Source organism: Sesamum indicum, linkage group LG5 (assembly GCF_026168435.1).
Source record: "Sesamum indicum cultivar Baizhima isolate 11 linkage group LG5, ASM2616843v1, whole genome shotgun sequence".
In the NCBI taxonomy this organism is placed as follows: Eukaryota; Viridiplantae; Streptophyta; class Magnoliopsida; order Lamiales; family Pedaliaceae; genus Sesamum; species Sesamum indicum.
Genome location: NC_142661.1, coordinates 1,912,468 through 1,925,686, shown reverse-complemented (window position 1 = coordinate 1,925,686; position 13,219 = coordinate 1,912,468). Strand labels below are relative to the sequence as shown.

The 13,219-nt window shown below is 37.6% G+C and overlaps 2 protein-coding genes across 4 annotated transcripts; both read left to right on the top strand.

Annotated features, from left to right (window-relative positions):
* The first annotated feature begins 412 nt into the window (after window positions 1-412).
* Window positions 413-4,750, top strand: LOC105162818 (subtilisin-like protease SBT3.9). The gene is made up of 10 exons (XM_011080936.3): window positions 413-664; window positions 738-829; window positions 966-1,063; window positions 1,172-1,330; window positions 1,637-2,316; window positions 2,421-2,488; window positions 2,771-3,040; window positions 3,120-3,237; window positions 3,337-3,529; window positions 4,067-4,750. The coding sequence occupies exons 1-10, from the start codon at window positions 578-580 to the stop codon at window positions 4,651-4,653; spliced, it is 2,352 nt and encodes a 783-aa protein (XP_011079238.2). The 5' UTR covers window positions 413-577; the 3' UTR covers window positions 4,654-4,750.
* Window positions 4,751-5,064: 314 nt separating this feature from the next.
* Window positions 5,065-11,617, top strand: LOC105162819 (alpha-L-arabinofuranosidase 1). Of its 3 annotated transcripts, none has more exons than XM_020693619.2 (18): window positions 5,065-5,146; window positions 5,998-6,245; window positions 6,507-6,561; window positions 7,192-7,403; window positions 7,577-7,698; window positions 7,793-7,940; window positions 8,295-8,364; window positions 8,571-8,716; window positions 8,819-8,864; window positions 8,954-9,006; window positions 9,188-9,332; window positions 9,458-9,576; window positions 9,666-9,737; window positions 9,830-9,933; window positions 10,262-10,318; window positions 10,401-10,599; window positions 11,087-11,233; window positions 11,414-11,617. In XM_020693619.2, exons 2-18 carry the CDS (start codon window positions 6,069-6,071, stop codon window positions 11,561-11,563), a joined length of 2,022 nt encoding a protein of 673 aa, XP_020549278.2. In that variant the 5' UTR covers window positions 5,065-5,146; window positions 5,998-6,068; the 3' UTR covers window positions 11,564-11,617. The 3 variants fall into 3 exon arrangements, with proteins under 3 accessions (XP_020549278.2, XP_020549279.1, XP_011079240.2); XM_020693620.2 differs by lacking the exon at window positions 5,065-5,146 and adding an exon at window positions 5,157-5,413; XM_011080938.3 differs by lacking the exon at window positions 5,065-5,146 and adding an exon at window positions 5,465-5,654.
* Window positions 11,618-13,219: the final 1,602 nt, after the last annotated feature.

Sequence of the window (13,219 nt, the reverse complement as noted above, 5' to 3'; positions counted from 1 at the left end):
AAATATCACAATTATTTATATATATTATTTAAAAAAAATGATTTTTTCAATTTTTAAAGCCATACACATATTCCGATTTCCGTTTGGTTCTGAAAATTCGGTTCGATTTGGTTCGGTTAACCGAAATGCACAAGCCTACATATATGTCCGTTTTTCAGTTAATATTTCTGTTGAAAAATCCATCACATGTATATGTATGCCTTTAAGCATTACATGTATAGTGCATGTGATTTCTTTCAATAGAAAAATTAATAAATAACAATCGTATATAAAAAAAATATAAATTTTACAAAATTCAAATAATAAGTTAATATAAAAAAAAATTAGATAAAATATAAAAATAAACATAATTTAAATAACAAAATATAATTAACCCTAAAATAACTGTGCCGGAGGTTTTACGTGAGGTGTGAAGTTAATTGATTTGTGTCCGTTTGTAGAGAGAGAGAGAGATGGAGAGAGAGAGATGGAGAAAGAAGCTAGTATTTATGCATGATGACATTATGGGCTCTTACATTCAATCCCTCTGTCTCTCTTTCTCTTCGTGCCATCTTCTTGTCGGAAACGAGGGGATGACATGGGGAATCCCATTTCTTTCGTGATGTTATTTCATCTCCTTGTCATTGTGAATGGCATGACAATCGGGGATGTGAAAGAGAGCCAGGTAAGTAATCTGAAACAAACAATCATCTTGCGTTCCAAAGGTTGATTCTTTAATCATTGTGCATTCTTAGCAGATATACATTGTTTATCTGGGGGACAAGCCGCAGCATAATCATGAATGCATTGCAGAGTCACATGATGACATTCTTGCCAGTGCTGTTGGGAGGTATGGTGTTTGAACAAATGTCCCCGAGAATTTTGGAATCTGTTTGTCTGCAGGGGTATTGTTTTTGGATTTTTTTTAAGAAAACAAAAAATGATATGATTGCACGTGAAAAAGTGGCTATGCTATATGCATGCAGCAAAGAAGAAGCCAAAAGGTTGATGGTGTACAACTACAAGCACAGTTTCTCTGGTTTTGCAGCTAAACTCACAAAGGCTCAGGCAAAGAAGTTGGCTGGTACAACAAAATATTGGTTTATGATTAATGTTGGTGAATATAATTCCCAAAACCAAATGCAAGGTGCGGTTTTGATGATTTGTTGTTCTTTTGGCTACTTATTATCAGAGAAACCAGGGGTGCTTCGAGTATTACCGGATGGACGTCACAGGGTGCAGAATACCAGGAGCTGGATTTCATTAGGCCTATCTCATATTGGTCTCCCGAACAATCTACTTCATCAAGCACACATGGGTGATGGAGTCATTGTCGGAGTTGTGGATTCAGGTTCTCTTTCTCACCTATATATCTCTTATTTGAAGCAGGCTTCTTTTGTAAAGAACTTGTGTTGTATATGGATTGATGAGATGAAGTTGGGGATCCCAAATTGCTAAAATTAAATCTTCTGAATTTGTTTGGATAATTTTGATTTTCAGATCGTTCAGCTCTCATTTTGAATTCTATTTTGTTGAATATGGATGGGTTTCAAATTCTTTTTGTATGACGTCATTTGGAATCATTTCCTTAATCCTTCGTTCACTTCCTTATATTTGGAACTTGGAGATTCTCACTGAACAAAGTTAATTTTTTCAGGAATTTGGCCGGATTCAGAGGCTTTCAATGATGAAGGACTTGGTCCCGTCCCAGATCGCTGGAAAGGTGTTTGCAAATCTGACGGTCTTTTCAATGCCTCCAAGCATTGTAATAGGAAAATAATCGGAGCTCGTTGGTACATCAAGGGGTATTTACACGAGACTGGGGTAAATGTGGCGCAATTTAATGAAACACCAGAAGGAACCCCTTCACCAATTGACATTGGTGGGCATGGTACTCATGTAGCCAGCACAGTTGCTGGCTCTTTTGTTAGTAATGTCAACTATTATGGCCTCGACATGGGAACGTTTAGAGGCGGCGCCCCCCGTGCCCGACTAGCTATTTACAAGGCGTGCTGGGATGCACCCAAGGAACTGTGTTCAAGTTCTGATATTCTAGCAGCAATAGATGATGCTGTGCGTGATGGGGTTGATGTTATATCAGTGTCATTAGGTGGGTCGTTCCCTCATTTACCAGAAGTTTCACCAGATAACGCCCTTGCAATTGGCTCCTTCCATGCCATTGCACATGGCATTCCTGTAATTTCTTCAGCTGGAAATGGGGGTCCAACCACTTCCAGCATCGAGGAAGTAGCACCATGGATGATATCTGTTGCTGCTAGTACTGTGGACAGAGCCTTCCCTACTCCTATCACACTTGGGAATAACAAAACCATAATGGTGCGTTTTGTTTCCATCCGTCATCACACTGGTGAATAGAGATTCTAGTGGAAGTTCATTTCTCGTGCTTATTTCATCCTTTTGGAACTTCTCCATTATCGCAGGGACGCGGCTTGGTCATTGGGACGAGGGTTGGTTTTGCAGGGTTGGTTCAAGAGGAACTCCCTAAGAGGTAGTTTCAAATAATTGGAAAATCTTACTCAATTCAAGTTTGGCCACACTGAATCAATTATACTGCAAGTGCGCTTGCTATATGGTGGATCACCCTCCTCAGATTATACACCAAACATATGGCAAGTGTAATGCACTGGCCATGTAACAATTTTCGTTTGGTTAAATCTGGTTTGGACTAGAATTTCGCTGAAATTACAACCTAAACCATTTTTGAGTTTGTTCGCAATGCGTCTGGTGGCATATTCTGATATTTTCCTTTTGTCATATTTCTCATTGTTAGGGTCCACGAGGGAGAACTGAATCAAGCCCCTGTACCAGGAATCGAGGGAAAAGTGATTCTCTCTTTTTTTAAAGATTATGTTGCCCACTATCCTAGAGCTGCTGTACAAGTAGCTGAGTCAGGTGGTCTTGCACTGATAGTAGTGAGACCCCTCGATGACACTGATCTATATGCATACTGTGATTCTATGCAACATCCTGCAACTAGGATCCCAATTGTCGAAGTTGATTTTGAGGCTGGGAACGAAATACTTGAGTACATGGAGAAGAGGTATTTGTGATAAACATTCAGAATATTGAGTCTGGTTTTTTAATTTTAATTAATAACTTGAATTCTGTCTCCGGTGCAGTTCTCAAGCCACCATAATGATAGGACCCTCAAGTGTTCTAGTGGGAAAACCACTGACACCTAAGATTGCTGGCTTCTCATCAAGAGGACCTAATGCTCTGGCCCCAGCAATTCTGAAGGTACTTCTTCGTCATGATCTTAACATCTGTTTATATAAAATCAATCTGTTTTCTTGAAAGCATTTTTCCGGTCTATTTTCCTTAATTTTCTTGGAGCAGCCTGATATAGCAGCACCTGGAGCAAGTATACTAGCCGCTGTTCCTCCTGGTTATCCTGCAAACGACAATGGATTTGCTTTCATGTCGGGAACATCCATGGCTGCTCCTCATCTTAGTGGCATTGTAGCACTCCTTAGAGCTTTACATCCACACTGGTCTCCTGCAGCTATAAAATCTGCACTTGTCACAACAGGTTTGTAAATTCACGCTCCTCATTGTCAAATGCGCACTTTATGTACTTGTCCAGGATGCATATTGCTGGAATGTGTATGTTGTCGGTGATTTCTACATAAGGCAGTAACATGATTCTTGAGCAGTTACAGAACAGACCCCTGAGACGCTAGACTCGTCACAGGTTCCACAAAGATGACTTCTCAATACAATTTCTTTTAAATTGCTTCAAGATTTCATGGACTGATTCTCACACACCCATTATAGTAGATATTCATGGGGTGAATTCTCAGATGTTATGCATGAGATGCATGTTTGCTTCTGTTTCTCCAAGCAAAACTCTTTGAATTGCTATGCTTATTGTGCCAGCTAAGCTTGGCCTTACGAATGCGGAGACATAAGAAAGCGCCCATAATAAAGACATATGATAAAGACATTTACTATCTCTTCTTGATTCATGCACTTCTACTCTATTGTCCGAAGTATCGATGGAGCTAGTGTCACTTTCTCTTGACCACAGTAATAGTATTAATTTGATTGAATTATTTTACTCTTGCAGCTTGGAACGAAGACTCGCACAAGACTCCAATCTTTGCTGAAGGATCCCCAGCCAAGATAGCCGACCCGTTCGACTTCGGTGGTGGCATTGTGAACCCAAATGGTGCGGCATATCCTGGTTTGGTTTATGATATGGATAGAGAGGACTACATGAACTACCTTTGCTCTCAAGACTACTACACCGCCGACATCTACAATGCTACAAAAGAAACGTCGGCATACAATGCTACAGCCGAGCAGTTAATCTGCCAAAACAGATACCTCTCCATTTTGAATCTCAACTTGCCATCCATCGTAATACCAGCGCTCAAGACGTCCATCACTGTCAAAAGAAGAGTCACCAATGTAGGACCAAGCAATTCCGTGTACAGAGCTACGATCAAGTTTCCAATCGGCACAACAGTTTCTGTTAAGCCCGATGTCTTGGTGTTCGATTCAAACACCAGGATGATCGATTTTGAGGTGACGGTTAATGATGAACAGAACATGAATACTGGGTATGTGTTTGGTAGCCTGACTTGGACTGATGGCAAGCATTCTGTTAGAAGCCCCATATCTGTGCGGACAACCCTTTATTCTTTGCACTAATGAGAGACTGAAATATGTGTTGTAATATGCTGTACTACAGTCTTACTTGTAAATTCAACATATATAATTTAATCAAATATAAGGTTGTCTAGAAACAGATTCTTGAAAGATGTTATTTTCAGTTAATACAAAAATATAAATCAAGAAGCATCTAAGTAATAAGGTAAAAGCCACATATGGGTAATAAATACAATGAGTATAATACAATTTCCTTCAAACACTTGTATTGAATCATCAAGATAGCTTTGTGATTAAATGTCATAAATTTATAAAAAAATCTGCATTATTTAAATTTCTTATGCGAAAGTGACTCATAGTAATACTTTTTCAACTTATCCAAAGATGGTCTTCTTAATTGATTTGAATATAACGTATAGTGCCAACATCAGATGAAAAATAGTTGGCACCATTGGGGAATAAGGATAAGTGGGGTCAAGAGAGAAACTTTCAAGGAATGATTTCCAAACTTCTGCAGCTTTAAGGCACAAACAGAGTAAGCCACTACCCTTAAAGCAAAAGATAACAAAGATCAAGTCGCCTTTATTACATTCTTAACAATCATACGCAATTCATATCACACACACACACAGAAAGATTTTAGAAATCCAGTTATAACTACCTTTCCCTCATCTGTTCATGCCCATAACTTGAATGTAAACATTTTCCATTTTCACACGGTTTTGCGTGAGAAAGAGCCCAAATCAAGTTTTATTTTTTCCGGGTGTTCATGTGCTGGTAATTTGGAGCGATCAGATGCTAGGTAATAAATCTTGATCTTTCTCTTGCCGATTATCTTCGGAGTTTGCCATGATTCTCGATTCTTGCTAGCTGTTGGTTTTTATATATTTCTGGCACTGCTAAAAGTCAAACTCTCTATCTCTACGTTCGTTACTCACATATATATACATATATAGAGAGATACACACACATTATATGGAGAGTGCACACATACACTCACACACACACACACGAAAGAAAAAGGGAAAAAAAATATGCATATGGTACAAATTTTGGGTTTTTACCATTCTGAAACTTTTGTAGTGGCCGTGTGTTCTTCTATCAACTGTAATTTTGATTCTTGATTCAAAAGTGAACGGGTTGGACATATAGTTTCTTGATTCAACTTTATGATGTATGTAATGATTGCGTGATCGTCGAAGCTTATTGAAATGCTTTGGCTGTTGTGAGGGTTGTAGCAGTTGCCTCAGTGTGTATATTTGCTGATGACAATCGTTTGTGGAAGCTAGTTATTCTGTTTACATATTACTACTTTAAATTGTTGAATTTAACAGAACATATAACAAAATCACTCCTTTTTACATCATAGTCTTCCTGTCCTTTTAGATGTGCAATAAATAGCAGCCTCTGTGGGTTTAAAGATAGGCGGGTGAGCCACAGAATCGAGCGAGCAAGATATGGACTTGACTTATGCTGCTTGTAAACTGCTGCTTTTCTTTCTTCTTATATTCCGCACATCCCATCAGTGTTGTGCAACTGGGATCAATGCAAACCAGACAGCATGGTTATTCGTAAACGTGTCAGAAAATCCTCCAAGAAAGATACCGAATACGATGTTTGGAATATCATTTGAGGTCAGTTTTGTACACGAATTAGATTGTCTCCTGTGGATGGCCTTCTATATGTGTTCTTTCGATTTATTTCTTCTCGTTATTCTTGTTGTTTTACGGCTGAGGCTTTAATTTTTATGCCAATTATGGTGCAGAATCTATGCTTTACTCATATATGCATATCGTTTAATGATAGTCCTACTTTGCACACTACTTCTACTGATACTAATGTTCTCCATAAATGGCTAACTATATAGAATCATAACCGTCCAACATGTTTTGCAGGAGATCAACCATTCTGGGGCTGGAGGACTCTGGGCAGAGCTTGTCAGCAACAGAGGTCAGTAAAAATTGTCATAGCTGTGCGTAAGTTACATTGATATAGACATGTTTCGGGATCACTTAGTTGCTCTGACCTCATCAAGCTTTAAGAATGACTGGGATTTGTATACCTACCTTGCAGAATATGTAGTTTAAGCCTAAAACAAAGTTTTTGGTTATTTCTAAGGTTACTGGGAATCATGGGACACTAATGTTAGAGCCAGACTTCTGCTTGCAAGGAACATATATGGGGAAAAATTTTTCTATTAATGCTATGACTTGTGTAGTAACTTTTACTTTCACATCGTTCTGGAATTGGCAGCTTATTTTTGTCAAATTCCTATTTGAAGAATCGTTTAAACATCTTATGATGAACATATCTTGATTTCTTCAGTTAACTAGCACTGAATGCAAATATCAGAAGTACCTTCACGTGATTCGTCTCCCGTATTACTTCTAAATGGAGAAAGTGATACCGAGGATTTAGAACCTTTTCAGAGAGACTAAGATTGATTTACCCATGGCAATGAGAATTCCCACACTCTTCCATTCTCATTCTCTTTGAATGGGGCTGCTAGATGCATGATAGTGACAAAAACGGATTCATAATAATTTTAGAGGTAATGATTCTTAGAAATTATGTTTCCAGGTTTCGAAGCTGGAGGCCAGAATACTCCATCAAATATTAGTCCTTGGTCCATCCTTGGGGATGAATCACTTATATTTGTATCAACAGACCGTTCATCCTGCTTTGACAGAAATAGAATTGCACCCCGAATGGAGGTATTGTGCAACACTGATGGTGGCAATATGTGTCCAGCAGCTGGAGTTGGAGTTTACAACCCGGGATTCTGGGGCATGGTAAGAAAACACGTTCCTGTTCTCAGTTAAGTACTGATCTTCTGACAGGTTCTACTGTGAAGAGTCGTCCATTTGGACACATTTATTTCTTTTTTACCAATGATGTAGTGTTTTTAAACTTCTCAGTTGTGTTTGGGTGATGTCTTGCTGATCTCCTTTATCTTTTCTTGCAGAACATTGAACAAGGAAAGACGTACAAAGTGACCTTTTATGTTCGCTCATTGCAGCCAATTGAAATGTCTGTATCACTTATTGGTTCAAATGCACTGCAAAAACTAGCCACAGCTGATATAATGTGAGCATGGCTAAGAGTAACTGCTACATAGATCGAACCTATTGATTCCGTTTATGTCTTCATTTATATCTTATAGTCAGAGTTGCTCGTGCAGAGATGAAAATGTTACAAACTGGACGAAGAAGGAGATTCTGTTGCAAGCAGCAGGAACAGACCCTAATTCAAGATTGCAGTTGACGACAAGGAAAAAGGGCACGATATGGGTTGATCAAGTCTCAGCAATGCCTTTAAGCACACACAAGGTACGTGTATTTACTACCTTCCAATAACTTCTTGACAGTAACTTGAAGGCTTCTGTTTATTCCTGCTCATTTTACGCTATTGCTTGGTCCCTGATCAGTAAACCTTAGCTACAAGTCTTAGGCGGTAAACAGGGAAAAATAACGGGAAAAGGAACTGATAGGTCATATGTTCTGCTCAAAGTATCAGAAGAAGGAATGCCAGTCTGTTTCTTGGTGATTTCATTATGGTTTTAAGAATTCTTAGTTCAGAACTTTCTTGACTTGACAGCGAGCTAAATCACTTAACTTGATATTGCTTTATAGCAGTAAATGCACTTTGTATAACTGAAATCTTTCACATAAATCCTGGTTCAGGGACATGGATTTCGGCAAGATCTTTTCAACATGCTTGCTGATTTGAAGCCAGGATTTATCAGATTCCCAGGTAGTTACTATGATAAATAGAATGATTCACTATATAGGAGTACTAGTTCATACACCTGACCATTAAAAGTACAGAGTGTTCGGACAAGTTCCAGATTCTTGAAGTAAGAAACCTTATATTCAATACCTCATGGTTGTTTGGTTGGTCTATCCCAACTTACACTTTGAACTGTACTCCAACAAAATAGTAATATAATTCTTGAACAGGCGGTTCATTTGTCGAAGGAGAATGGCTAGTGAATGCATTCCGATGGAAAGAAACTGTAGGAGCATGGGAAGAGCGACCTGGCCATTTTGGGGATGTTTGGCAATATTGGACTGATGATGGACTTGGTTATTTCGAGTATCTCCAAGTAATATGTTGTCCTTTCTTATATTTGCAGCATCGTACTCTAGCAACGTTCAAGGAACTTCTCTTCTTGATTCACATGTATGACATTGTTGTAATTCTGCAGCTTGCAGAGGATTTAGGTGCATTGCCAGTTTGGGTCTTCAATAATGGTAATAACAAGAATACTTCAGTTACCACTCTGCTTTAATATTCCGGACACTAATGACCTTCCTCTCTCTCTCTCTCTCTCTCCCCGTAGGAATCAGTCATAACGATCAAGTTGATAGTTCGGTGATTTTACCCTTCGTGCAAGTATGTTTTCTCCATTCTTGTTTCATGTAAATGAAGGTTGTCCTAACAAATAATTCAGATTGACTAGATGAAAAATTCATGTAGAGTAAGCTTGCTTAACTTTCGGACTAGTCATGTATGTTAGAGATTGGTACTTTTTAACATAATTCTCAACTAGGTATGTCTGTAACTGCTTCTACAGGACATTCTTGATGCTATTGAGTTTGCAAGGGGAGACCCCACTTCAACATGGGGTTCTGTTCGAGCAGCAATGGGCCACGCAGAACCTTTTGATTTGCGATATGTTGCTGTCGGGAATCAAGACTGTGGAAACAAGAACTATCGTGGTATGTCTGTCTGTCTTTCAGCTAGTTGCTATTACATGATATCTAGACCGAAACGTAACTTAGGATCAGACTTCATAATCCAGTATAGACAGCTTTCAACTCACGTATTCTGTTACACATATTAGGAAATTACATGAAGTTTTACACTGCCATAAAAGGAGCCTACCCAGATATCAAGATTATCTCAAACTGTGACGGATCTACTCGACAGTTGGATCACCCAGCGGATTTGTATGATTTCCATGTAAGAATTTCTACTTCAAAACATGTAGTAAAACGATTTTTCTTTGTCAATTTTCATTTTCATGTCTAATGCCATGTTTCTGTGCCAAGGTTTACACGAACGCAAATTCTATGTTTTCGATGGCTCACAACTTTGATCATAACTCAAGAAGTGGCCCAAAGGTGTTGTTCTTGAGTTGTCTTCTGATTGTTTCCAGATTTCGTCGTCTGTGTAATAATGCTTCTCAGCTGTCTGCTCGAGATCAACGTTTCAGGCTTTTGTGAGTGAGTATGCTGTCACTGGAAATGATGCCGGCAGAGGAAGTCTCTTAAAAGCACTGGCTGAAGCTGCATTCCTTCTTGGACTGGAGATCAACAGGTACTTTACATTCAAGAAGATAACAAAAGGGAGAAATTACACAGAGAACTCTTGACATTTGGGGGTATTACAAATTGACACCCCTAAATTCTTGGAAATTAAATTAACATCGCCTACAACCATATTTCATATCACATATTCCCTACATCTGGTTTTCAAAGGGAGTTTGTATATGACTTCACCAGCTGCAATATAAATTTTCAAAATTGACAGGTTTCTTTATAATATACCTAAATCTCAGGGGGTTTCGTTGTAATAGTCCGTAAAATGGCCTTTACTAGTAGATTATTTGAAACACCATGCAAACCTGCAATTGTTTATTTTGCAGTGATGTTGTCGAAATGGCAAGTAATGCTCCTCTGTTTGTGAATGCCAACGATTGGAGGTACATGTATTCCGTTCATTACCCTTGGGTACTAACCTGTTTATCAAGTTTTCCTCAAACGACAAGTGGTTTTTCATTTTAGGTTCAATCCAGATGCAATAGTTTTTGATTCTTCAAAGGTGTACGGTACTCCTAGTTACTGGATGCAGCATTTCTTCAAAGAGTCGAATGGCGCCATTCTTCTCAATTCCAAACTGCAAGCTAATTCTTCCAGTTCCCTTATCGCATCTGCCATTTCTTGGAAAAATCCAGACAGCAACAGAAGTTACTTAAGGATAAAGGTTTGTAACTGAAATTGCAAAAGAATGCAATCAAGTTTTTGTCCTTTTCCCCTATAGATGGCTCTGAAGCTCAATTTTCTACTGAAAACTGAAGAAGAATTGAGAAAAAGAAAAGAAGTAAAACACCTTCGGTGCAAAGGTTCAAATTATTCAGTTTCTTAAGGCATCAGTACTTATGTTTATCACTTGGCAGGTTGATTACATCCATTTTCCCCAAAAATTACTATAATTGCCGATGGACCCTTTCCATTTTTGAAATAACCAAAAGCCCCACTAAGTCCACATGTCACCCTGTTCCATAAAACAGGCAGTGATATTAAAAACTTAGGGATGTTACTGTTCTATCTCCTACGGGATATTTAACTGTAAGGTGCTTTTGTACTGCAAACACTTAGAGGTGAAGGGTATACTAACTTTCGGGAGATGGTGTAATTGAACCTACACTTGTCTTGTATTTTCCGCTCATGCTCAAGTGGTTCTTATCCAGGTTGTGAACTTTGGGAGCAACAGAGTGAGTCTTAAGGTTTCGGTTGATGGGCTGGACAAGAACTCGATAGAAGTAGCAGGGTCTACGATTACTACACTGATGTCAAGCAATGCGATGGCTGAAAATTCTTTCAGTGAGCCAAAGAAGGTAAGTCCCATCTACCTCATTTGTGCTATTAGCATTTTCTTTCATTATAGGATTCAGACCAACAGATCTTTAGTATATAATACTGTTACTGAACTTGGTAGTAATACTAAGATCAGATACAATGTTCTGTGACAATTTTATGATACTAACAGTCTAACGATATTCCTCTGGCTTATGCAGGTGGCCCCAACTACCAGTCAACTTGAAAATGCCAGCAACAGAATGAATGTAGTACTAGCTCCGTATTCTTTAACTTCCATCGACTTGCTCAGAAAATCAAATATTGTCCAAGTCGCAGGATGTAATGCTGCTTTATGTACGTCACTGTAATTTATGTATCATTTAATATAATAATTATATATGAATTAACAAAATTATCAATAATTTACATCTCAAAGAAACCATAAAGTAGAAGAAGTCAAAGTCTATGGAAGAACCTGACATGAAGTTAAGCAAATTCGCATAGATCGAATATAAGCTAATTATAAAGTTAATTACAAGGGTCAGCGCCGAGTCGAGAAGATGAAGAGAGAGAGGAGAGAGGAGTGGAGTTGAAGAGCAGCGCCATGTCTCCACTCTCCACTGTCTTTGGATAAGTCTTCATTTTTCACACGCCTAATTAACCCACCAACCCCCCCGCCCCCACCCACCCAAAAAAGAATCACTATTATCTTAATTTTGTACACTTTTTATTTACGGCGGATTTCTTGACCTGTTGAGGTGGCTACATAGCCTTTCATATCGTGTTGTACTGATATACTACAATTTATTTAATAAAATTTAGATTTATCAAAAAAAAAAAATCACATGCTTTTACTGTCTCCATGCAGCTCTACAATCTTTTTTCTTTCTTTAGTAATTATACTTCTACCCTATAATACATGACACTCTGAAAAATTATTCAATATAGTGTTGGACAAGTGTCGGACACCGACACTCCTCAAACATGCAAATCGCATGACACTCTTCGAATAAGCTCTCACAGCCTCTTTCAGAGGCTTTTAGTTCCCCAGGGTCGGTCAAAAGCTGGATTAAAGGTAGAGCTTGGGGACAACTACCTTTAAGAGCAACCCTGTGTCGTGTCCTAATTTTTCTATATTTTTTGTGCCTCCATATCCGTATCGTATCGTGTCCATGCCCATGCATTATAAGTTACACCCTTTCAAAACGTGAGATTTCATTTTTTTCTAAAAAAAATTAAAATTATACTTACAATCGCTCTAAATTTCTTCATTACACCCGACCCCTTCTATTAGGTTTAGATGAAAAACTATTGACGTTAGCAAAAAAAATGTATATTGTTTTTATTTTATCCCCCATTTAATATTCTTCTGTAATATGTCTGCCCAACGACTATAATTTTAAAGCAATATTTTATTACGATTATACCTTTTAACTTTATCTATATATTACATTTACTCCCTTATACGTATAAAAATATTACTCTGGAATATTGAATGAGATGTAAAATAAAATATTTATATATTTTCTTGGCAGACATTGGCATTTCCATCCAAACACGAAAGAAAGTTAGGTGTAGATGGTGAATTCTCGAATGGACGGTCTAAGTATATTTAACCTATTTTTCTTTATTATAATAGATAGGGTGGCACGTAGTATCTTCGTATAACTTCTAGTAATACTTTTATGTTATCAAAATTCATATTTTATACTAAAATTTATCATTACATTACAACTTCACATATAAAAACTGTCTGATAACTTTTTATAATGCATTAATTATCATTGCATATTTCATTAAAATTAAATTAAAATATTAACACTTTGTTAATATATGTCATTTCGATAATGATGATTATATATACATGCAAAATGAATACTAATATATTATTTCAATTTCATTTAACAATAAATTTAAACAAAATGGGAGTAAATTTAATAAATTTTTGAGTGTAGGCAATTGCATGGAATTAATTTTCTAAAAAAAAGGTGATTGGGTAGTTAACTCAATATGTATTGTAAAGT

Coding starts and splice junctions, on each gene's coding strand:
- LOC105162818 (XM_011080936.3), top strand. CDS start 578: ATGGGGAATCCCATTTCTTTCGTGATGTTATTTCATCTCCTTGTCATT. Junction 830..965: donor CTTGCCAGTGCTGTTGGGAG/GTATGGTGTTTG, acceptor ATATGCATGCAG/CAAAGAAGAAGCCAAAAGGT. Junction 1,331..1,636: donor TGTCGGAGTTGTGGATTCAG/GTTCTCTTTCTC, acceptor TAATTTTTTCAG/GAATTTGGCCGGATTCAGAG.
- LOC105162819 (XM_020693619.2), top strand. CDS start 6,069: ATGGACTTGACTTATGCTGCTTGTAAACTGCTGCTTTTCTTTCTTCTT. Junction 7,699..7,792: donor CTAGCCACAGCTGATATAAT/GTGAGCATGGCT, acceptor TTGCTCGTGCAG/AGATGAAAATGTTACAAACT. Junction 9,333..9,457: donor TGGAAACAAGAACTATCGTG/GTATGTCTGTCT, acceptor TACACATATTAG/GAAATTACATGAAGTTTTAC.